This window comes from Poecile atricapillus, chromosome 1 (genome assembly GCF_030490865.1).
Source record: "Poecile atricapillus isolate bPoeAtr1 chromosome 1, bPoeAtr1.hap1, whole genome shotgun sequence".
Classification (NCBI taxonomy): domain Eukaryota; kingdom Metazoa; phylum Chordata; class Aves; order Passeriformes; family Paridae; genus Poecile; species Poecile atricapillus.
The window spans coordinates 15,239,416-15,265,120 of NC_081249.1; the positions used below are offsets into that span (position 1 = coordinate 15,239,416).

The window sequence follows — 25,705 nt, forward strand, 5'->3', positions numbered from 1 at the left end:
TTTCTCTGCAGCATGTGACAAACTTTCAGCTTCTACAATGAATCTGCCAAAGCAAATGGAGTCGCCAATCAGTAAGCGCCTCTCATCCTCCACAGCGGCCATAACGCATTCCCCTGACAGAGGCAAGTGAACATGCTGGTCTCCTGCCAGCATAAACTCTCCTTCTGCTTAAAGCCTTCTGATCCATATAGCTTTGTGCTTTGCTCATGTCTGCTATTCAAAGGAACTCAAACATCTGAGAGATTCTGTATTAATGACATGGTTCTGCAGCCTGTCCTAAGGCTGTGCTGCTGTGCTGGAGATCATAGTCCAGCAACAAATGCCGTGGGTTTTTTACTGATTCTTTTCCAAATTTTGACACTCCAGCAAACAGGGTTGTAAGGACAGGCTGCAAGTGCAGCAGTTTCCTACAACTGTACTATTTGTGATTGTTGAGCAAAATAAGGAAACCAAACAAACCAAAGGTGTGGCCTGGCAGTAGATACGGTGTGTTCCATAGGCAGGGGTACATCTGGTGAGCCACCTGGGAGACTTCAATCTGGTGATCAGAGTTGTTGAGTCTGTTAATTTCTTAGGAAACTCTGATCCTTGAGAGACTCTGCAAAAGATGATCATCTTTTAGGATTAGAGGTTGCTAAATACTACAAAGAGGACTGAAGGGTTTATCTCACCGTGAACTCTTCCGATTTTTTAGGTTTATTTTGTGTTTGCTTTTTTTACCTCCTACCCCATTTTTTTTAAAGTCTAATGGGAAAAAATATATTTACTGAAATAAAATACTATGAAGGCTTGTTTCTAGAATGAAAAAGAGAAGGTAAATTTATTTTAATTTTTAAATTGCTTAAGCTCATCACTGGCTTTGAAGTTATTATGACAGATGACTATATATACATGTAATAGGAGCATCTATAAATATGTCTTATATAGTTGACACTTATATTTATGGAGTAGGAAGTAATGCAGGCACATTGTAAAAATAAGACTTACGTAACATGGTGAGATGGCAGATTTCAAATGCAGTCCCAGCATGGGTGGCACATTAGTGAGCAGCTGCCCTGTTCTAGCAAGTGTTTTACCTTTCCTTCTGGGGAAGAAGACAAACCTCTTTTGTGCTGAGTCATGAAAGCAACCATTTCGCAAAATGGAACATGCCTCTGAGTAAAAACAAAATATGACATGATCTTAACCTTACTGTGTGTAATGTATAAGGGGGAAACTTAAAACAGTGGAGAAATTAGAAGGTTTTTTCCAGAGGGAATGAAAATTATCTTCAAGTATTTTAAATCTCAAGAAGCTCAAGATTTTTTTGTCATTTAATTTAATCATTTCATCATTTTGTTTCAGTTATTTTAATGTAACATTGTTTTATTTCTTTGCATTTTAAATTTGATTTTATTTGCTCCCATCCTTCAGCTCACCGCATGCATCTTAGTCCAATGGAGAACTTTATTGTTTCTCGACTGCTGACTCCCACACAGTCATCTTTAGCCAGAAGCAGAAGTACATTAATGCTTTCTGAGCAGTACAATACTCCAGGTAAAAATGTGACTTCCTCACTTTGAAACCACTGAGGTATGTTTTTAGCTGCATTTATGTAGCTGCTGGAAGAAATGGAGTACTACGAAACAAATGACAGGATAAAAACAGAAACAAATTTACAGGATAGTACAAAATCAATGATGAACTAAGTTGTTTCAGATAGCTGATTATTTAAAGTCTTTGAAAAGCACATTATCTTGTCTGTGCTGTTCTGAATGTCTGTTTTAGAAAAAAAAAAACATTAAAACTGCAGACTATAAAAAAAAATACATTTGTTTAAGAAACAGGTTTTTAGACAATGATGTGACAACTCTCAGAGGCTTTGATTGATTTATTAATTTCAGCCCTGTCATACCCAAATAGTATGTAGAACAAAAATCCCAGTGCACCATTGAGCCTTAATTATTTTTACCAGGGTTCTAGTTTCCATCTGTTAAATATCTTTTTGCCTTTAACTGTGTGACTGTGTCTATGTGACATCTATATATATATATATATAGGTGTACATACATATAAGAAACAACAGAATATTGATAGGAAGGTGTGAGTTCCAGAAATTATTGATCTTTAAGGGATGATACTTACTGTTCCTATGTGTAAAGGGTAGACTAATAAAAAAATTATTTTGCAAACATTTACAAAATAATATTGCTAGTCCTGCTAATACTTAAGCAAGTGCCTTTATGTAGTTTCTGCTTATAAAGCCATCCTGGTCATAGCGTTGGCTGAAACAAGACAAAAGTCGAACAGCCCTTTTTACTTTTAATAGAGCAAATACACAAAAGCACCCCGAAGTGTGCGCCCAAATGCCTGTTTGCAAAAGGAAACACTTTACTAGGATTAAACTATTTAGATGACAAAAGGCATTATCTTTATCATGGGTATTTTCACACATCTTGGTTAAAATAGGCTTGAGTTCTGCATCTGTGCTTTTCATGCAAAGCTATTTAAAAATTAATTGCTAAGTAAATCTAGTTTCCCTTGTGTGTTACTTCTCTGTTCAGTGCAGAGGGACATTGATATTGAATGCCTCTAAAATTGCTTCTCTTGTTTCTATATTAAAAACAGCCTCTACTGGAAGCAGAATGTTTTCATATTGTACTTGAGAAAATTCCCAGTTTACTCAGTGCTCAGGGACCAACTACTGCCAAGAGTGAGCAAAACCCAGTTCCAAATTAGATCAGTACATTCTGCTTAAGATTTTGAGCTGAATTGCTGAGGCCACCTATGGATGATTTTTTCTGTCTTGTATGTGATATCAGAGAAATCAATAAGGATGACTTTTGTCCTTCCTCACTCATTTTGTTTGTAAGCTCTCAGGTTTATCTCTCTTCATCACAGGATCTTTAAACATACTGGCATGTCCGACAAGGGTACAATTTGTTCTGCAAACTACTTTTTCATTGAGCTGAAATAGGGCAGATGATTTTGGGAGCAGCTTTTTGAACAAGCATCCTCCTGTCATTTCCCCACAAGGCAATCAGGCACAGGTTGCAAACAACAATCTCAGAGGCCATTGACATTTTGTCAGTAATTGCCAGCAAAATAGTTGAGGGAAATCTCCCATTTGTCTTGTAATTCTCACCATAGAAGTAACTTCCTGAACAGGGAAGAGGGGTCTTCCTTTCCAAGAGCTCATACTGTGCCTCTTGTCATTATGCTGGGATCAAAATTTCTCTGCTGCTGCATTTTCTGTAAGCTTAGGAATGAGGACAGTCAATATCAGACTCTACAAGCAGCACATCATTAATGTCACTCAAAGTCAAGGTATTCAGGCAAACAGTTATTACTGGATGCATAATTAATTCTTTTAACAGTTGAAGTAAAAATATTTCTCTTAGGCAGCTTTTAAGTTTCTGAACGTTTTTGTTAATATACATTGACCTTATGCCAATTGGCTGGAAAGTGGGTCAAAGAATACAAAGGTCCAGTTAAACTTCAAAGCATTCAAAAAGGCTTCATAAAAATTTTATTAGGGCTGCCTCCAATAAAAAATTTGGGAATGTGACTTTCTTTACATTAGTGCATAATTACTGCTTTTTCAAAGTCAATATCCCTCCTGACTTTAGTTGACTAAAATTAGAAACACTATCACTTGATTGCAATTAGTGTCTGTCTTATTGATAAAACATATACTCTGTTAATTGTACTATATGTATGTGAAAGTTTCATTTTACAAGGCAATATGAACAAAATCAGGAGTAAAATATCTCATTTTCCAAATTCCTGTTCATATTGCAAACAAAAAAAAGTTGCCCTGTAAGCCCTGTAATTCATGTGTCACTCTCAAATTGATGTCTTCCTTAAATAACAATAACTGAAATACCTACAGCAGCATTTAGTTTAAGTTTGGGGGTTTTTTTTAGTTCTTTTGATTAAATGTTATTTGGGAAAGTAATTGATGTATTTAGGAGCCTTTGCATGCTTAGGCTTTAAAAAAAGACACAACTCCCTATGCTTCTGTCACCTTTCATGTTTTGCAGTATGCGTTCAAAAGTCACCCAACTAGCATTATCTGCTTTTTCTTTTTATCATATGCAAAGGAAGCTGGACTTCTTTGAAGAATAAAGAGTCACAGTACTAGTCAGGTGATTCAAAAGGTGTATGAGTGAGAAAGCAATATTTTAATGATAATTTTTTCTTATAAAATACTTCAGTTGAGAAATTTTTAATAAACATGGGATCATGTTGAATGGATTATATATGATACTTGAAAACACTAAAAAACACTTTAAAACTACCTTTGAACATTATAACATAAAAGTATGCTGTTTTCTCCCCTCCTTTACTTCCTCTATCTGTGCTCCCTTTTGCTCTTGCTATTGTACTATAACTCTTTAGTATTCCATATCTGTCCTCGTGTAGCACCAGCTAGTCCTCTTAAATCTCCCTACAAGCCTTCCCCCACCCGAAGCACCGACAGGAAGAAGGCAACTTCACCCTCCACTGCCAATGCCATGAAAGGGGCACCTGCAGCTGAAGTTACTCAGGTGAGTTTGTAATGGTTTTGATTTCACTGCTGGGTAAACTGATGCAGCGGCTTCTTGGTATCTTTCCCTTTACGTGAATACAAATGAAGTGCTTCCCCTGCTGTAAGAAACAGCAGTAGAAAAGTAAGCCCTGCCAACATTGGTTGCCTTTGTGCTCCTGAGCATTTTAATATCTTCTTCTTCCTGGGAATCAGTGTTGAGTGCTGGTATTGGAACACCAACACCCCTGTTTTTAGAGAACTGAGGCACTGAAATGTATGGTTTTGGTCTTGCTTGTAACTTCTGGGAATGGGGATGACAAATAGAATTCCCCCCTGAGTATTAGTATCCAGTCTTGCTGGCTAATGAGCAAGCTTCATATATTTCAGAAACTCCCCAAGTGTATTGATAATGCCTCTGTTTTACACCAATTGCTTTAACTCTTTCTGTGGACATTTTTAATGCTGTTTGCCTAAAAGATGCATTATTGATCCACCGTAGTTTCCAGAAAAGAAAAGGCAAGTCACTCACCTTCACTGAGTCTACACAGTTTAAGGCATGCTTTAAAAAAATTCTGTTTTAGGGCTATAATATTCATGTAAGGTCCCTATCATCTTGTAATACTTAATTATAGGGGGATTCATGACATCTAAATTAGCTGCAAGTGAGAGAACCAAAGTTGGGAGTAAAGATTTGTGTCGTGTCAGTCTTAGGTGTGATTCTGTGTTACATGCAACAACATTTCTGTGAGATGCCTGTTTGCACTGCTGATTATGTCTAAGCAGGGGCATATGGATGGTTTTAAAGATTCCACCCACTGGCACCACCCCTCACATGAATTCTTGCAGAGGCTCTGATGTGTATTACTTATCTGAAATTTGCATGCTCTGCCCGTGCAAGACAGGGGTGGGTGTGTGCTATGTCTATGTAAAATAAAAAACTATTAATAGCACCTCAGTTGGGAGCTGCTGTTTAAAAAGGTTTTACAAGTGTGCCACACAAATCTCTTCATATGCCATCTTGCTAATAAAACAATCAAATGCATTTTTGATTTATTGGTCCTAATTATGGAAATGAACTGTGCTTCTAGACTGAGAAGATAAAGAAGGAGAAGCGACCTGCAACACCTGGTTCATCATCTGGTATGGGATCTCCTCTGAGAAGGTCTGATTCTCCTGCTGCCATGTCCAGAAGATCTGCATCACCTGCAACACCTAAGTATGCCTTTCTTTTTAGTGGACTAATATCCTGTGAATTTATTACCTCTAAATAAGGCATAGATTCTTGAGGAACTTCCTTTGAAGTGTTGTATAAAATCTAGTTAATTTTACTTACACATACACACATATGCAGATGAGTGAGAGGTGTAGATGACAAATCTGATATCTGTGTTAGTACCCACTAGAGACAGTTCTCTCTACCTTTCCTCAGTCTTGAAATTACAGTGCATTTCATTATTCATAGGAAATTTTACTTTACATTTATTTTTAAATATTTTTTTTGTTGTGTGATTTTGAAGAAACTGCCTATGTGAAGAATGTGAAGAAAGAAATGCACTCATCATGAATACTAACTAGAAATTCCAGCATTTAATATATGCATTTCCTATTGTTGGCATGACCATCTGGTGCCATAAGTGCACTTAACTATGTGTCATCTAAACCATTGGTTTTAACCTTTGCAGATGTGCAGACCTCTGTGTTTTTTCTTTGTTTTGTTCTGTTTTCTTTAGTTTTTTTTGAGGGGCAGTTGGTTCAGGTTTGTTGGGGTTTTTTATGCAGAGCTGTGGATATATAGCATATCTGGGCTTACTGGCAACTGACTTACTTTTCTTGATTGTCTTTTGCTGGAAACTGCATTATGTGTGCCACAGCTTGCAGCTCAAGGCTGAGCAAATGGGTCTCCAGGTTACTTAGAAGTTACTTAGAAGAAGAATATTAAGTCTGGCCCTAATGTAGGACTATGCTAAAGTAGTCCTGGTCTACAGTACTTGCCTAATTTATTTGGCTGGTTGGTTGGTTTGGGTTTTTTCCCTTAGATTTGTTTGTGGATGACACTTCTGTCTTGAAAATTTTCTTATTTATTTATATTTTTTAATCTGAAGCTGGCCATATTTTGAACCAGGCTTGATGATCCCCTTTCTGACAAATTTCTTCTGCCTGAAAAACCAGCTGGTGTTCCTTAGCTGTTTCAGCTCTGAGGGCATAGCCCTTTAGTGGGAGATGATTTTGTGTGTGAATCTGATGTTAGACAACATAAGGAAACCATCTGATTCTCGGCATTCTTTCTGGTTTAGACGTCCCCTTGCATGTAACTGGGACACTGCAGTTCTTGGTTTGTATTATAAGGCTACAAATTCTCAAACTTCCAATATTATATATGTAATGTCATCAGATTCTGTGGTATGAACAACATCTATTTTGTGAAAAATTGAATGAAATGCAATGTTACTGACAATCAGTTTTCTCATGACAGTTTTGAGCAGATGATTGTCTAGTGGCGCTCTGCAATGTAAAGTTAAAAAAAACCTCCTGTATATTATCCTGCAAGTACTGTTACTCCCTGCTTAGAATGCATTTTTCAACCAGTATAAGAGACACATCAAGACACATTTAGTTAAGCAAAATGATTGGTGGGAAATGAATTAGCTGAGAGTCAAGTGCTTCTTGCTGGGCAGGCAAAGGTTAGTGTAGACCATCAGAGAAACATCCAGTGGTTAAAAGTAAAACTTCTTGGGAGACAGCTCTTTAGTGCTTCATGAAAAAGGTATGCCCAGGCTTAATTTGTAGCACTAATTTCCATAAAAGATTAGGAAATTTTGGAGAACTTTTTCCCAGAGGTGCAAATTATGATAACCTTTATATGGTAAAATGTTTTCATGCCTCTAAGGAGTACTGGTTTTAGAAGAAGAAGCAGATGCTGCATGGAGGAATTATGAAGCCTGCTGGCGGGTTTCTCTGTGATTGTGAGCAACAGTAGTGATCCTTTTTTTTTCCCCCCTCCTTCTCCTTTTCAAGGGAATCTGAATCTGACCAAGGAACCAATAGAAATGTATCACCAAGCATTTAATCTTAATGTGGCCCAATTAGAACACCCTTCTTGACCTTATGAGAGATACAGTAAATAGAATTTAAATCCATGTTTATTACTGATTGCAGAAAGAGAGTTATACTTTAGCTCTTTCAAAACTTCCCCTCATTAATTCTAAAATAAAGAAGTGCCCTAATGACCATATTGTATTATTATATATAGGTGATAATAGTGATAATATATGCATTTTTTCATACAACTCAAATTCCAGAGTTAATTTTCATCGAGGAGATAAGATTGTACAATCTAAAGGAATATTCCAAAAGCCTTACTGCCTGTATTTAAATCCACTGACCAGCAAGATCATTATCTGACATTTAAGTATAATTTTAGTCCAATTAAATATGTATACAAATACTCATTCTCCTTGCAAACCTAATGATCTTTTGCACATTTAATCTTTCTCCTTCTGGCACACTATATGACTGAAAAAATACCCTAGAAGAAATAAGATTATATATTGTACACCATTAGTAGGTAGTGTTGAGGAGAGAATCAAGTGTGGCCAGTGATTTACATGACAATTAGCTGTATGCATTTCTTTTCTTAAGAATATGTGACTTGGCATTCAAGTTTTCTTGGTATTGTTCTAGTTACTAGTTCTTCACAATTGTCATCTTGGTTTCTGCGTGGCAGTAACTTGTCTTCTTAATATGCTATTTCATTATTTATTAAATAAAAAGCTCTTTTTATCATGGTAAAGTAACTGAAACAGGATCAAACAAGACAATAAAACTTCAGCCTAAAGAGACACAGTGATTAATGGCAGAAGAGAGTTGCAGTTATTACATAAATAAAATACTAATGTTTTGAATGGGCAACTTTTACTGAGAAAGCAAAAAAAGTCAGCCCAAAAATATAACATCTGAGATGAGTGACCAGATACAGATGTAAAAAGGAGAAAAGGGCAAAAATAAAGTTATGCTGAACAACAATTAAAAGTGACAAAGGAATTCAATACTTGGTGTTATTTGGAAAAATAAATATATTAAGAAATGTCACAGAAAGAAATACAAAACTATTATTTTGAATCTTAGTGTGGATCAGCTGACAAAGATGAAAGTTAATGGATTCAAGAGTTTGAACAACTCAGAAATTGTCTTTAATTTTTTCAATTGCTATTGGATACTGATGGTGTAAAGTGCTCATTTTCTTCAAATCTTTCACAAGATCAATAATAACACGATGAGGGGTTTGGGTAATTTTTTTGTTTTATGCTTCATCTTTGAAGATCTATACCTTAATCAGTTTATTCTTGTAGTATCCCTCAGAGAAGAAGTAAGTGTGCTTTCTTATAGATCAGGAAGGCAATAAAGCCTGTGTCCTTCACATGTCTTTGGGTAAATAGTCCCTAAATAAATCAATGGCACCTGACTGAATCAAGGAAGTAGGATTTAAAGTATCTTCAGATGAAGCATAGCGTAAGCCAGTGAATAAAAATTGAAAGCTCTGACAAGCCTCTGTGTCACATTCTTTTGCCAGAGCATAACCTCATGAGAGAAGGAGAAGGGAGGAAGGGAAAGGTGACTGATGAGTGGTGCTGCTGATGGGTGGTGGTTCATGTTTCCTTTCCAGATCCCAGGCTGGCCATTGTCCTTTGCTCATGGTTTCACTAACTGAACCCCTCACTTGTTGGTTCTGTTGGGTGACAACCCCTTGTAGTCTGGGGGAAACACTTTTGACATCAGAAATGTGCATGCTCAGTGAAATTGCAGAATACTGATGGAATATGAACTTAGACTAGTACAAAAAAAGTGCCCCCCAAATTCATAAGATGATTAAAAATGAGTTATTGGAAAGGTGTCTGCATGTGGTGAGTGCCACACAGAAGTAGCTTCTATGTCCTGCAGTGACCCATTTTAGGTTTTATTTCATATATGTTACGTTTACTACTCTTGGTTTTTGTTTTGGAAAGCTAAAAGCAATAGGTGGAATGTTGGATCAAGAGTATTTTGAGGGATTTTTCAGTAGTTAGCTAGATGACAGGCCAGTTGAAGATTTTGAAACATCTGTAATAATGTAGCTATTCAAAAAACTATTCTACAGACCTATGCTGAGTTTCTTCTCTTTTAAGAAATGTAAAAGAGAAATGAATATGTCTTTGGCTACAAAAGATCAAAACTAAGAATGAAAGAAAACTGCTTTTGAGAAAGTGTCACTGATATAGCAAAAATGCCAGAACCCAGAAATAGCTTGTGATCATAGCAATGTCAGAAGGCAGCCTTGAGACCTGCAGGTCCTTGGTGTGGTTTCAGCAGAGTTTTTGTTGAATTAATGGGGAGAAAGGAGAAAAATAATGCAACTCTGGCATTGCTGAAGATTGCTGATTTACAGTCAGCCTTGTGAACAGCCATAACCGGTGACCTGCCCTGTAGCTGGCTTTTCAGGAGGGCATGCTGTTCTCTGCCTTGCTGTTTGTCACCAGAGATGGCTGTGACCTCTGATTTGTGTGCTTCCTGTGCTTTATTTTCTCTGCTTAGCAAAAGTAAGCTTGGAATCCCACATAGGCTCTTCCTGAGACATTGTTCTGCAGAATGGACAACCCCTTTCATAATTAAATAGGAGCCATTGTAATTAAGAATCAGTGGATCCTCACACCTGATAGCAGTGCATGTAGGGGGCAGCTTCTTTCATGCTGCTGCCCTCGTGTCAGCTCAGAGCAGCTGGGTGAGAAAACTGTCCTCTTGGAGTGAGGAAGGTGCTTCTGTATTCCCCTGTAAAATCCAGTTACTGAGAATGAGTAAGCTGTCTGACAACTAACATGCTACCACTTCTTGGATTATAGTGATTTTTCATCCTAATTCTGTATTCCTCATCAGGTGTAATTCTGTGTTTCCCACTTTCGTATCACAGTTTAAACCTAAACAGTCTCCTATACAAGTGATTATAAATATTTTTCTTAATAATTCTGTTTTTCTGCCTCCTCAATCAAGTTTGGCTCTTTCTGGTGTAAAGCAGCATAACTTAAATACTATTTAGAAAGAGTGTTTTTTCCAGTAACAATTCTGCCTGTGTAAAAGAATGTTAAAGATGCTAAGTTGAGAGTATGTTTTAAATACAAGGGGGAAAACAATGTTAATTTAATACTTTCTACTAGCATCCACTAAATTATATAAAAATACTGAAAAAATATTTTTATTCTTCATGGACTTTCTTTGCTTTGCGCTCCACACACTGCACTATTCTCATCTTTGCAGTAATCAGTCTTCTCTATTTTTTCTTTTAGCTACTTTATATGAAACCCTACTATTTTCTTGTTGTTCTGGTCTAAGAGCCTGTAGCAGTTTTGGTAAAAAAAAATAAATTAAGGTAGGTCTAAAAGTTCAAAGATGCAGTGCCTAAATAATACATTCAGCACATGTTTCTAATCCACCAGCTGAGTTGTACAGCCAGTCTGCTCTAATGCCTATGCATTAGTGCAAGATATGTGGCTCTCATGACTAGACTCCTTCCTACCGACCTTTTTGATTGTCATGTCTTTATTAGAGAACAATTACTTCTGTACTAATACTGAGAATGACTCAGCCTTAGTTATTAGCCTGTTTTTCTCCTTCTGTCACAACAAGTTAAATCAAAAGCATTGCAAGGAATATGCGGTAAGGTTGGAAATGTGAACCAAAGACAGTGAGAAGGGACTCTGCTTTGAAGTGTCTAATTAGCAAGAAGCACCCTCTGTGCTGCAGAAAAACATGAGAAAAATGTTTTCTCTTTATTTACCAATTATATTTTTAGGAAATGCAGTTGGAAACGACTGCAATGATTAGGCACATGTGAGATGTACACGTTTAGGTGGGGCCTTGGAATCTCCTTATGCTTTCAGAAGGACCTGGAAATCCATCTCTATCCTAAAGAGGAATCTAAAGACAATGCTAAAACCAGATTTAGTCAACACAACCAAACTCATTGGCTTCTTCTATTGCTGGTTTTTTTCAAGAACTGGAATTAGACTTGCCTGTTCACATTTTGCAAAGCCTGCTTCCGTCATGGAACAGCAGGAGTGGTGGGTGGCAGCAGGACAGACAAGGATAGGGACCTTGTCCACAGCACCCCATCCCATAGGAGGCAAAAGAACTGAGCAGGGTCAGCCAAGAGCCCAGTGACTGCCAATAAAGGCCTTCCTGAGGCAAGTCCAAGGACAAGCCAGGACATCGTGTCAGGATCAGCAGGTTAAGGAAGCCAAGAAGAACAGGCTTACCTACAGCTGAGCTCAGCCAAGGACCAAGGGCGAGGGCCTGAGCTGACAGGGAGCTCCTGGGCCTGCGGGCAGGGGGTACCCGAGATGAACTTCAAATTTAGTTGGGTGCTACCGTTCCTGCAGCCTGAGGGCTTTTGGAGTCTGTGGTGGCTCTTCAGTGGGAGTAAGAAAGAAGGGATGGTGCAATACTCTGCAGTGTTTTCCTCCCCACAAACCAGGCAGCTCTGAGCGAGCTCCTTGTATTCTAATGTCTCAATCTCTTTCAAATGCAGTCTGATATGGTAGAAAAGAACCCTTTTTTCTACAGAATTAGTGAGTTTGGGGAGGAGTTGAAAGATGTCTTATTGCTATTGTCTGCTCTGTAATGCAAATGCTGTTCTGGTTATAATAGTCTCTGACCACATAATACTATAGTTAGGTCTATACAAAACTTGCCACTCCAGTCCATTAATTTACAGCTGTTGTTCATGTTTTTCATGCCTGTGGTCTGCCAGAATGAGTGTATAGTCTAGAAAGCTTATTATAGTATATGAAACTCTATATTGTGTAGATGAAAAAAGTGATGAGGGATAGATAATATGTTTATATCATAACTGCATATCCAGGAAGAAGGTTAGAAATACATGTGTAATGTTCACTTTTTAATGATCTAATGTAAGATCATTTATTCCAATGAGACTCACATAAATCATTTTAGGATTGTAATATCTTTATTCTTATACTGCTTTACTCACACATCCCAGCCTTTCTTAACGTTACAAGTGCTAGTTACTGGTTTTGCATAAATAATGACTGGTGTTTGTGTGTAGTTTTATGTTTCCTGGTAATCTGTTCCCTTTATGTGCACCTATTTTCAGTGACTGTCAGGTATCTTTACCCTTCCACTTTCCCAGAACTGACTTCAGGGTTATCACTTCACCTGAAGTGTGCAACAGCCAGATGAACAGTGGGCTGCATTGTTGCTGTGCATCACCATCACCCCAAGTGCAGCTTGTGAAAGGCTGCAGGGCTGAGTTGGAGTCTGCAGTCTGTTGTGTTGGTGCTGAAAAAAGCACTAACTCAAACAGTGTTGCTGACAATATAATGGTTTGATTAGTCCTGTCTCTTTCTGTAGTACCCATACCTTTGTATATAGTGGTATTTGGTGCTTTTTTGGAAAATCAGATACTATTAGAAAAAGATCATGGTTGGCAAGGTGGTATTTGGGTGAAAGCAGTGCACTGTAGCTCATTATCATTTCTACAGACAGAGAGCAGCCATAGGTTTATGTGTTGAGAAGGACTGTAGAAACAGTAAAGTTGATGGAATTATTTTGAAATGGTCATTATTAAAATCATTGGTTTAGGTAGCCCACAATTTCCTGTCTCTCACCTAGACCTTAGAGAGTGTTATTGGTTTATTTTAATGAGAATTTTCTGTAATCATGCACACTTCCATGTTAGTTCCATGCATTTTAAGTTCTGATTGCATCCAGGTGGTTCTTTTCAGTATTGTGCAAAACAGCTGATACTCCTCTGTAGGCAGAGACAAGAAAGAATGAGAAATGTGAAGATGGAGTTTGATTCCAAGCTGTGTAACATCTAGCCTTGTTTGATTTTTATTTTCCCTCATCAGGACAGTTGCAAAGACTTATCCTCAGTCTCCTAAAAACACCAAACAATATCCAGCTTCTCCTGTGAAGCATCGTGCCGCTTCCAATCTCAGCCAGGAAACACCTAAAAAGAAAGCAGACAAGGAGAAAGAAAATGTCAGTCACCTGAAGTCCCCAGGAGCACGTGCTGATGATGTGGTCCAGGTGGCTCCTGAGAAGCATGTGCCTTCTGCTGGAAAGGCTGAGAACAGTGAAGGTGAGCCTAACTGCAAAATATTACTGCGAGATACCATGGATCCCTGAGACTTTTAAACTGTGATGAACTGTTCTTTTCATGAGGCTGCTCAGTCGCAGCCATATGAGAATGAGTAAAGATACGTACTGGAACCTGTGAACACACAGTTTTCACTAAAGTAGCAAAAGCATTTGTTAATGAGGATGTGAAAGTGCTGACCTGCAGGGATGCCCTTACCTATTCCATCTTCTTTCTGCTGAAATGCTGAAGTGTGCTTTGAAAAAGGTGTCTTACTGCTCTGAACCAGGCCCCTTTCAGCCTCTGTATGAACGTGGAATTGCTGGGCACTCTGTTCCCTGCCTGACTTTCCACCCTTGGTTATCTTCTCCTAGGGAAGATCACAGCAGGAACAAGTGATGCTGAAGAAGCTGCAAAAATTCTAGCTGAAAAAAGACGACAGGCCCGCCTGCAAAAAGAACAGGAGGAAAGGGAGAGACAGGAAAGAGAAGAACGAGAAAGGTCTCTGTCTTGCTTTGTGAAAGTTATTACCTAATAATTTAACCTGTATCACTGAGCTTGAAACTGTAGCAGTTTTGGAATCAAGTGGAAGTTTATATGTATTTGTTAATTTCTTTAATTTCAGACTCATATTTCACTAGTATCTTTTGCAGTCTCTGTGATTAGTGAAGTTAGAAAATAATAATTTGGCCTCTTCAAGAACCCTGAATAAACTATTTATTTTCTGAATACTTCAAGCATGCCCATGCTAAAGTGTAGTGCACACTGCAGTCTGGACATACCTGAAGTACTTTAGGTTGTAAAAAATACTTGAGGTGGCTTTAAATGAGCAAGTTCACATAGCAGAAACAGTCTTGCAGCAGCAGCAGGATATGCATTAAATGACAAAGCTTGAATCATTCATAATTAACCTGAAATTCATCTTCCTGCCCAACTCTGCTGCAGGCATTGAGGGCTCTGAGTGTGGGCAGAATGAAGGTTGCTGTGTCTGAGCAGTGAAGTTCTGGCTGTGTTCTGGGAGCAGGCTTTAAGGTGGTTCTCCACATGGGATGCTGGTTGCAAGTGTCAGCAAACCATGCACTTCCTTCAAACCCCAAATAAGAAATCACTGACTCACTAGATTCAACTTTGGGTTTTCTTATTAAAAACACGATGGGCGGGGTGTGAGTGGAATGACCAGCTCCTGCCATTTTGGCCCTGATCACTTACAAAATAATTCTTAAGGAGCATGACGTCCCTCGTGGGCCAGGGAACAACACAGGTGGAATTTAACCACTCCTTCCAGTGTTCCACTGTGTTTTGTGAAATTTGCTGCTACTCATCCCATCTGTTTGTCTTCAGATGAAGCAAAGGATAAAAGAACTTGCTTATTTATAGATACCAGCATTCTGGGTGTCAAGTACAGGGGAAGAGGGTTGTCTTTGTTCTTGAAATTTAATTTTATGATTGATAATCTAATTGACATTAAAACAGAAATGTTTTCTTTGATCATGCATGTTTTTTCAATAGAAATTATAACTTCTATGAAATATTTTAGGTATTAAAAGTAAGATTGGAGTAAAAGCTTGGTAGCAACCTGAATTCTGAGCATGTGCTCAATGCCTTCACTGTATCCTGGCATCTTTCATGAAAATATGTGCTGATGGATATGTTATCAGTTACTGATGTACGTACAGGAGGATTCATGCTAAACAAGATGAAGCCTTTTAAACCTTCTGTTACATTTTTCGCAGGCTTGAAAGAGAAGAGCAGAAAAGAAAGGCAGAAGAGGAAAGGCTTCGTCTGGAAGAAGAAGCTCGTAAGAAGGAGGAGGAAAGAAAACGTGAAGAAGAGGCAGCTAGAAAAAAGGCAGAAGAGGAAGCCAGGAGAAGAGCAGAGGAAGAACAAACGCTAAAGGAAAAGCAAGAAAAAGAGCTCCAAGCCAAACTTGAGAAACAGGTAACATCTCAAACAGAAATGTGAAGTTTTTATACATGTAAAAAAATACTTCTTGATATTTGGTAGTCTGCCTGAAATAAGTAATGGCCCTAACATAATTTGCACATTTTGCTTAGAGGGAAGAAGCAGAAGTCAAAGCCCGTGAGGCAGCTGAACAACTTCGTCTTGAAAGGGAACAAATCATGCAGCAAATTGAGCAAGAAAGGCTGGAGCGGAAGAAGGTGGGTATTTGCATCTCAGGAGCATCTCAGGATAATTATTTCATTTCTTGTTAAATCCATAACCCAGGAAGCACCCAGTAATATCTACTAACAATAATCTGGAGGGATTAGAGGTGAATAGTTATGCCAGGTTTAGTATTTGTTACTTGCCTGTTAGGGGAATGTGGACATGGAAAATTTGTAACAAAGTGGAATTGCCTGAAGCAAATTACTTTCTACTAGGCATTGAGCAAACACAGAGCCAGCCTCTACCTGAAAATTTAATACCTGAGACAAACAAGGAATGGCATACCAAGGCAAATGTCAATTGCTGCCCAACCCAGGACATCACTAACTACTGAGAAACATGAGTGACTTTGTTTAAAACTTACTCAACAAAAGCTCTGTGTCATTAATTGAGAAAGTTTGTGATTAACAAACAGCTTTTCCCCCACCTGGCTGTCTCTAGTTGCATTAAGCAGAGGAGCAGGATCATCTGGCCACTGCTGCACACAGAAATGGCTGAAGCTGCATAAATTAGCTTTGTTTACAGCTGTGTGACAGGAAAAAGAACAGCTGCAGAACCCCTGTCTGGTTACAAAAGCTCATCTATCCATATGTTTTAAACTGTTCACCACTGAACTGGAGGCATGTTGCAGTTGCAGATTAGACAATCAAACCAAGGTGTTTTACATCTCAAATAATTTCCTTTTTAATGAAGAAAAAAGGAAAACAAAAGTACTTTAGGATAATGCCTTACACATTTCCAGCAAGAACAACTTCAGATATTTCATTTTGTTCTTCTATTTCAAAAGGGCTAATTATTTTTAAAGGAACCATTTGGAAATAATTGGAAAAGCAGCTAGATTAAAATAACTGGTGTTGGTTTTATACAAATGTCTTGTTCCAGAATTGAGCATAACTCATAGCTGCAAACACCTGGTATTAAAAATACTTGTTTCTAAAGTGCATCTGTGCTGATAAATAAATGTTCTGTAGGATCTGATAGGTTAAAACCAGCTGCAAGAGGGTTTTTATCTTTAATTTTCTTTGTTTTTCTTATTTGTTCTCCCTTTTCCAAGACAGGCAGAGAGGATGTCATGACAGTAAAGATATGGTTGTCTTTTTTTCCCTTATCTCTTGTGTTACATATTCTGTCTGTCATCTCATCCTCAAATTTATTTTGATTTATAGAGAATAGATGAAATAATGAAGAGAACAAGGAAGAGTGAAACTCCAGAAATAAAGGTATGAAACAGTATGTGGTTGCAGGATTTTTTTGTTTCGTTTTATTATCATAGGTGGAAATTAAATTTTAGGGTAGTTCCATATTAGTAAGTCTATTTAAATACACTCTAGACCCACATTTTAGATGCATTTCAAACTGACAGTGACTGTTGCTGTGTCACAGTCACTGCTACAGAGACATAGCTTGTATGCAGCCTTTGCTGGCAGGATAATTGTCCCCCTCACTCTACCTAGCAAGGGGCAGCAGCCTGTTCCTGCATGCTGGAGCTGTAATGTTTGCTGCTGATCTGTTGTCCTGCTTTGTACCAGCCAGTGAATTAGTTACTGAGCTCTCTTTGTTATGCCTGTCAGGAATATGGGATTGAAAAGAAGGCAGTTGTGTCCAGCTAAGAAGTGACAGGTTCTCAATTTAAAAAAAAAAAAAGCAAAGGGAAAAAAAGTCCTGTATTGCTGTTGATGGTCTTTGTCACCCTGTGGCCCTAGGCAGTCTCACAAGTTTTGAGTCCAATTGGTTCCATGAAGGTTACAAGTCCTCCCTCTAATACAGCTAAATCATTACTTGATTTCAGAAGGAAGAACCAAAACTGGAGGTCCCATCAACTTTGAATGTGGAAAAGCAACCAAAGGCCCTTGTTCTCAACCAGCCAGGTAAAAATTGCCATATTTTTCTGACCTATTTTCACAGCTGAATATCTTCAGATTTCTTTGATCTGAGGCAGAGAACTGTGTATTATCATAAGTTATTTGCTTTCATCTCAAAAAGAACAGCTATATTTGCATCGTGACAAATGAAGACAGCTTTGCTTTGCCACTTAAGCAAAAGCAGAATAAAGTTTCTCCTCCATTTTAATACCTGATGTTGCATTTTTGTAAATGAAAAGTTCTAATTTGCCAATATGTTTCATTGCTGCAACCTACCTTCAAAATTTTTAAGTAGAAATTTTTTGCACAGAACCAAGCTTTTTATAGTATGATTCTAAATCTTACATTTAATTTGACTTCATTAAAAAAAAGCCTATGTATTTAAAGGACTTTTAAATAAAATATACATATCTGACTTTTATCTATATTTTGTTTACTTCCCCAGGCTAAGGTTTTTAGTACATGACATAAAAGATAAAACATTCTCTTCCTGTTTCCTCAAATTTAAAAGATGTAGCATAAGGAGCAGTTTTGGAGTGGAATAGAGGAATGACATTAAATGGAGTCATGGATTAAACCGAGTCTACTGCATTGTCAGTCTTCCTTTCTACTCAAGCTATAACTTAAAAGTATTTAAATAACAAAGTTTCTATTGTCATAATTTCTAACTTTCTTTTACAGAGATCAATGGATTGGCAACCTGCCTGAAAAATAAAAGCTTAGAAAGTGCTGCTTCTGTAATCCCTTCCCAAGATGTAGTTGCTAATGGACTGAAGTCAGTTGCAGGACTTATTCAGCTGGAAGCTGTTGATGGGAAATCTAATAGCATGGAAGATTCAACAGATGAGGTTCAGTCCATGGATGTGAGGTACAGACTGGATCTACCAACAGGGTTGTGGAATTCCTATGACACACGGGATTTGGGGTTTTGTTTGTTAATACTTTACTACTTTCCTTCTCACATCCCCCCCACAGTGGCAGCTGGATGTGCACTTGGGTGGGTTCTGCTCCTGCCAGGATGCTCCTAGGTGTTTGCACAAGAGCCACAGAACCTCATCTCACATATTTGGGGGCGGGAACTCTGAAATCCTTCCACAGTCCTTACTTACGGATTCCATGCAAGTTTGCCCAAACCTTTCAGACAATTTTGTGAAAGCTGCTACTGCAGATATTGTTCTGATGTCACCACTTTTTTAATTTGGCTGCAAAGCTGTGGTGCATGAGCATTTCTGCCTCCATACAAACAGAATAATAAAAATAATGGATTTAGAATTTTAAGTACTTAACAAGTAGAAATGCACGGAAATCAGTAAATAACTTTATGGTTTTAAATATATTGAGTTTTGCATGGGTCTTGGGTCTTCAAAGAGACAAGAGCAGTTGTTGGTTGTTGTAGAGTTATTATTGTATGAATACATCAATCTGGAAGGCAAAAAGTTCAGAGTATTAAAGTCTGTGTTAAAAGCTTTCTGGCATAGAGTCCCAATATTCCGAGCAGAAGCAGCTCCCCAACCTTTTTTTCTTTTTTTTTTTCCCCCCAATACAGGAGGATTTTATTCATAAATCAGCTAAAAACACAATTCTAAAACAGTCTTCCTACACTAATCTGAGCTTAATTCTAACATGCAAAAGTAGTGTCAGTTCTTACCCAAAATCTACTCATATAGTTCTATCTGTTCATGCAAATAGTTCTATCTGTTCTATCTAGAAATGCAAGCCATGTTCTGCTATGTTTTCGTTATGTCTGGAGCTATGTTAATTTTGTAAAAGGTAATGCTACTGAACTTTCAACTAGGCTTTAGGGCCTTTTACTAAATAACTCAGTCTCTTAAAGCACTTAAGATATATTTCTACTTACTTAAAACTAGAACTTACACTCCTACTTCATGTCTGTGTGGCGTAATATATTTCAGTTTCTCTAAAGGCTCCAATTCAATCCCTGCCTTCCCTTCTCACTCCGAGGGACTCAGAGGCTTCTATTTCATGCATTCCAACATAAATACTCTCACATTTTGATGGATGTGCAGAAAAGAAATATTTTTAATTTATATTTTTAAAATTTACATATTTGTATATTTAGGCAGTTAATTTAAGGCTGTTAAGTCAAAACTAGGTTTGAATTTTAAACATGGAATTTTTATACTGTCCTCCCTTTATCAGTAAGCCAGTTGAACCTCTCATGCTTTCTCAGTATTTCCAGCAAATATGTATAAATCTATAGAAAACGCCCTGCTGGGACTGACCAGAAGACCGTGTAGCCCATTATTTGGTCTTAGAGAATATGAGTAAGAAAAACTAGTGAGGGAGAGCACCTGAGCCTATCACTTCTGGCAATCCAAGATCACTGAAGTGCAGCCTTAGGGATATTGAGGGTGCAAGTCTGCCTTAGCCTTTTAAGTGGCCACTGGTTGAGTGTTGCCTATGAGTTGATCCCACTCTTTTTTTTCTTTCCAGCTGATGTTTGTGTCTAGGACCTCACCTGGAAGCAGTCTGTACAGTACAGTCTCCATTACAGTACAGTCTCCATTACAGTACATTGGGTAGATTATGTTCTTTGATCCCTGTTAAACCCAGTTTCTTATCGTGGCATTGGACACTCCTTACATTTTTTCTTGTAGGATTTCATGCGTTATAGTTTTGCCTCGACTCATTCACCACCACATCATGGTTTTAAAAATGTCTATGAAAGCCTTCCTCTGCTTTCTCTTCTCCAAACTAAAATGCACTAGCCTTGATAGTCTCAGTAAAGCAGCTGGTTGCAACATTTCTGAAGTTTCATTATGGGATTTCTATGTCTTAAGAAATAACATTAAGATTTGAAATGTATGTGCTTTAAGTAAGTGTTTGCAGGATCAGGACAGTAATGTGAAGGATGCAATAAACACTTAGGTAAAGGAATGTTGCAGGGACTGAAATGGTCAGTAAACTCAGTTCAGTAAACTATCAGACATGTCCATTTAGGAGATGAGTGCTCATGTTACACAGCTACCACAAACCTTAATCATTAAGGGATATAGGTTAGGTATGACCTTACATCCTTTTTCCTTTGGATTAGGACATTCTCTAGGTAAAAGCTTGCTGGAGCTGCCTTGAGTGATAGTTTCTGAACAGTCAGAGGTTTAATTTGATTGTTGTTTAATGAGAAGTTGTACACCTCTTACTCTGTGTCTTTCTTCCTTTATCTTTCATATAGCCCAGTTTCAAAAGAAGAACTTATCTCTATCCCTGAATATTCACCCATGAATGAACTCATGCCAGGTGTTTCTTTGGACCAAAATGGAACAAGTAATGCCAAGGCTCTTGAAGACCTCTTGGATTTCACAGGCCAAGCTACCTACTCCAAGATGTCCAGTGATACCCTTAGCCTAGATGACTGTAACAAAAACTTGATTGAGGGATTTAACAGCCCAGGACAGGAAAATACACTTAATTCTATCTGTTGACAGCCTCGCTTTTCAGCAGAACAGATACAGGTATAGTATTATGATGAACATCTTAGGTATGATAAATTGCTGTGATTACTTACTATCTTCCCAGAATTATTGCAGCAGTTGTATACAGCAGTGTGGAGAAAGAAAGAAAGCTGTTCTCCTAGGTATTTGAACTGAACATAATCTTTGAGATTTGCAGCTGCCTGTAAATTTGCATCATATGCAAACTGACTGTATCATAGCAACCACAAGTATCTGGTAAATGGAAACATTTCCTTTAGACATCCAGAATTTCTTCATTAATAGGGTACCTTTATGGTAGTTATTGCTGATGCTTACCATTTCCTGCTGCTGTAAAACTTGCAGTGTAGAATCATATACCCTGAAAAGCCAGCGCAGTAAAAACCCATAGTACGCTTCAGTGACAGTTTCAAAATACAAAGCCGTAGACAGGTCTTTTGGAAGAGTATGTTCTCTAAATTACAAACCTGAGGTCATCTAACTTGTAGTTGAGTTGATATTCTTCTCTCTTTTTAATTGACAGAGGTAACAATTTCTGGAGGATATATATCCCTGTGATGCTACTGGCAGTAAAATATGAGCTTGTCACTTGAAAAAGCTTCTGCAGTCCTCAAACACTGGAACATTGGATTTCAAATAACCAGAGCTGAATATAACTTGTCTTCCCAGGGAATATGTTGAATAACTGGCTGCTTTTGGTAGAAACCAATGATCTAGAGCCTTGATGTTTCAGGGAAGATGGAGTGTGCATTAGAATTTGAGCTTTAGCTGCTAATAAAGCACTTATTTCTTCTTTAATTTAAAATTCATCTCAACACTTCACTGTGATTTTTACCTGTGCATTTTATTTTTAAATAATTCTTTCCTAAGCTTGATCATACATCCATTTAGACATCTTTTTCTTGTAAATAACGATGGGGTTTGCCCACAGTGCATTGAAACAAAGTAATATACTGTACTTTAGTTTTGTGCCTATCTTTTTTTGTCTTTAATAAGGAGTTATTGGCAACTTTTATGAGGTGCGTAATTCAAAACTGTAGCTGAAGAGGCTGGAAAAACATAAAACTGCTGGAATGAAAAGAGCCTTCTTAATGACTGTGGAGTGTGGGAACTATCCCTTTAAGATTATGTTGACAGTTTTAGTCACTAGTGGCACTTACCAGTTAATATTAATTAGTCTGGGAGCAGCTATCAACTGTGTTTAAAATCATATTTGTGTAACACTTGTAAGCAAACTAGGCAAAATGCCAAGTGTAACCCTTTAATATATATGTAGTATAGCTGTAGTAGATCCGAGTGAGTGATCAGGAGGGTGACACATTAACCTTTGAATACACTTGATTGATACCAGCGGGCTTTCTATCACACAGAGAAGTATTTTGTCTTCCTGTAGGCTAAACAAAATGGGATTGGGTCAGCAGCAAAACAATATGTGTATGTCAGAAACACAAAGGCCAAAATGCACGCCGGGAACACTGGGGGCCCTTAATGTTGTGTAAACATCTGTATGGAACAGTCCACATCAAGATGTACAAGGTCGGGACATCATGTGCCATACAGTGTTCACTTTATTTCTGTTGGTGAACCTTTATGCTAGATCAGGTGCTGATTTGAGGACATTTTGTCCTGTCCCTTATAAGAATAAATTATAAATATAACTCTCTTTGGACACTAACACAAAAGACATAAAAACCTGGGGGGAGGGGGTGTTTTGCTTTTTTTGGTTTTTTTTCCACATGTGAGAGTTCACAGCGTAGAAAACGTACTCTCAGTTGTAGCACCATTCTTGTGCTCTTAAAAGTCAGCAGTGGGAAAGTAACCAGTGACATGATGTGCAATGCCTAAAGAAATCATACCTACAACAACCCAGCTCTATTTATATTAGTGTACTTCAAAGAAACTTTCTTTTGACTGTGCAGTAAGCTGTAGCATGGTACTGTGTCTTCCAAATAAGTCCTTCATCTATTTCCTAAATAATAAACAAACAGAAACAGTTTGTTTTGCTGTAATACATTGTGTTTGACAAATGTCATATTATATTTTATTATGGTGTCATTGTATAACCTGTAGATTTCTGTACTTGCATGACCTGTATAGCATGTATAAAGGTGAAATACATTTTCATTTATGAATCTGACTTGTTTCTTATCACTTTTTATTCCCATATTTATTGTATGTTAATTTGTTCTGAGGTATTTTCAGAAGGAGGGTATCATACTGAGTGAAGGGGTGGTTGTCAAAACCTCAGAATATTTCACCATTGTTCCCATTGCCATATATTCATTTGCTTTCTGAGGTCCCGCCAATACACTGAGGAAGTGCAGGCTGGTGCCAAAGAACCTTAAAGTGAGGACTCCAAATTGTGGCATCCAGAGGGTTGGTGGCAGCATAGGGGCCAGTTTGCAGCCCCAGCCTCTGCTCTCTGGCAAAGAAAATAAGCAAAAGAAAACTGGAGAACTGTGATAAGTAGACACTGTTCTGTTTAGTGTGCAAGAGTTGTTCTGTAAGAGTACCCGTGACATAAATGCTGAACTTCTCTTGGAGCTATGTGCACACACTGCTGCTTGGAAAGTGACCAGCCTGGAGCTGCTGACAGTTCTCTAGTGAAATGCTGAGGGGAAATTTTTGTAATAATTTTTTTTAAATCATCACTTCAGTCAAAATTGAAAATGAGACAATCTGTTTATATGATGAAGTATATTAATACTTTCCATGGTGACAGTTCATTTTATTTGTATTGACTCCCGAAACATTCGTGTTATTTGTCCATTCAATTATTTACTAAGATTGAAGGAAACAAGATGAGTATTGGTGAAGAAATTGCATATTTACCTTTATATTTGCTTTCAGATGTAACTTTTCAAATTTGTCTGTGTATCTTGAGTAGGTACTGTCAGCTGATGAGTTAAATTGTTTCTTTTTGCTTTTGATGATGTAGCTTCTTCATAGCAGCACCATACCAGTGTTTGCTGTTGTGAATCAAGACCCTGCGATGAGATTTACTTTGAATTTTTCAGTGGTCTTGCAACTGCAGCGAAGGATCACTAGTGATTTACACAAGTCCTTGATAGAGCTTTTCTGCTGTTATTTTATATAACTAAGTTTCTAATAGATAAATAACACCTGTGAGGTAACTGGGCATCACAGTAGCTTTCTGATTAGGTTCAACACTTTCCATGGTGCCCTGGGAAATGGCACACAGAGCTTGCCCTGGACCTCCTGTCTCCCCAGGGAGTTAAATTCAAAATAAAATTGCATCTGTGAAGGGTAGATCTGGACCCCCAGGCTGTATTTTCATCTGGTGATGAACAGCTAGAAGCAGGGGGAATCGTCCTCTCTCTCCTTTAATTATACAAATAAAGTGTGTGCAGAAAGCTGCAGAAATAGCTGATTGCTGCTCTGGCTGGCAGGGTGGGGATCTTCCCTCTGGCATAAAGAGAGCAGCACATTTCTGTGCTTCCCACCCCACCTCAGTCCCAGCTTGCAGTCCCAGCATCTGCAGCTCAGGTGTCCCTGCCACCAGCCCACTCCTGTTCCAGGCAGGGTCAGTGTGGCACTGCAGCTCTTCTACTGCCCAAGGTAGCACAGTGCCTTTTGGCATTGATCACGCTGCTTGGAGAAGCCTGAGATCCCAGGATAACTGGGCTTCAATGCTGCACAGCAGCCTGGAAACACTAGAAGGAGACATCCTTCCCATTAAGGTTTAAACTGTATTAAAATGTAGGTAGTTCAATATTCAAGAGCTGAAATCTAGACTCTGAGGTTTATATCTTGTTTTCTCTAAGCCTGGCCTGTGTCCTGCACAAGAAGGGAGACTGTCCTGTAAGTGACACAAATGAATCAGTGGTAATATGCTGCTCCTTTTTCTGATTTAGTGACCTGTGAGACCTCTGCCTTCTTCTCCTCCCTCCATATTCAAGAACAAGGTAGAAACTGAAAAAAGTATCTTCATTTGCTTTCATTTCAGGATGTCATTCAGGCTGTTGTTTGCCTCCAAAACCAGCGTGAAGAGTGGTGGTTCACCTATACTGCCACTGTTGCCACAGAGAGACCTAAAAGGCAGTTATGTGACATTGGGGATGCTGATTTTCAGTATCAATATTAAATGCTGAAAAGTGTATTATTATTGCTGAGCCACTGTACTAAAATCTGGAAAATATATTGTATGTTTTGACTGAATGCAATTTTCTCTGGATTTTCTTTTTAATCTTCAGGAAAACAGATTTTAAATTCAGTGTCTCCAGAATACATATTTTAAAAATAACAGAAAGCTTAAAATACTCCAATGCATTTCTGTTATTTCTGTTAGTGCAATAATACCAGTCCAGCACACCATGAGCCAGAATGTTCATTTTTTTATCCCATCATTTATCTCATCCTTTGATGTCCTACAGCTGAAGAGTAAGTGATGCTGTTCACTCCAATTTAACATGTCTGCTGAAGCATGTGAAATGGAAAAGTCCTTAAAACTGCAGGCAGAAACTCTTAAGAGAAATTACATTTAAGTTTTTAAAATAATTACCTAAAGTATAAGAAAATGATTTCTTGATTACCAGAATTTTAGATACCTGTTTTCTTCTCAGTAGCC

General features: G+C 38.0%; 1 protein-coding gene across 4 annotated transcripts in view; it reads left to right on the forward strand.

The window, feature by feature from the left end:
* MAP7D2 (MAP7 domain containing 2) overlaps nucleotides 1-23,254 on the forward strand; it is an 82,309-nt gene extending 59,055 nt beyond the window's left edge. For 3 of the 4 annotated variants that reach the window (XM_058829256.1, XM_058829254.1, XM_058829257.1), the window contains 13 exons: nucleotides 12-122; nucleotides 1,414-1,536; nucleotides 4,381-4,529; nucleotides 5,599-5,726; nucleotides 13,408-13,640; nucleotides 14,012-14,138; nucleotides 15,371-15,575; nucleotides 15,692-15,796; nucleotides 16,970-17,023; nucleotides 17,593-17,671; nucleotides 18,347-18,533; nucleotides 20,859-21,138; nucleotides 21,641-23,254. In XM_058829256.1, the coding sequence (XP_058685239.1) occupies nucleotides 12-122; nucleotides 1,414-1,536; nucleotides 4,381-4,529; nucleotides 5,599-5,726; nucleotides 13,408-13,640; nucleotides 14,012-14,138; nucleotides 15,371-15,575; nucleotides 15,692-15,796; nucleotides 16,970-17,023; nucleotides 17,593-17,671; nucleotides 18,347-18,533; nucleotides 20,859-21,108 (1,751 nt within the window). In that variant the 3' untranslated portion in view covers nucleotides 21,109-21,138; nucleotides 21,641-23,254. The remainder of the gene's footprint in view (nucleotides 1-11; nucleotides 123-1,413; nucleotides 1,537-4,380; nucleotides 4,530-5,598; nucleotides 5,727-13,407; nucleotides 13,641-14,011; nucleotides 14,139-15,370; nucleotides 15,576-15,691; nucleotides 15,797-16,969; nucleotides 17,024-17,592; nucleotides 17,672-18,346; nucleotides 18,534-20,858; nucleotides 21,139-21,640) is intronic. The other variant, XM_058829255.1, reaches the window with a different exon arrangement.
* Nucleotides 23,255-25,705: the final 2,451 nt, after the last annotated feature.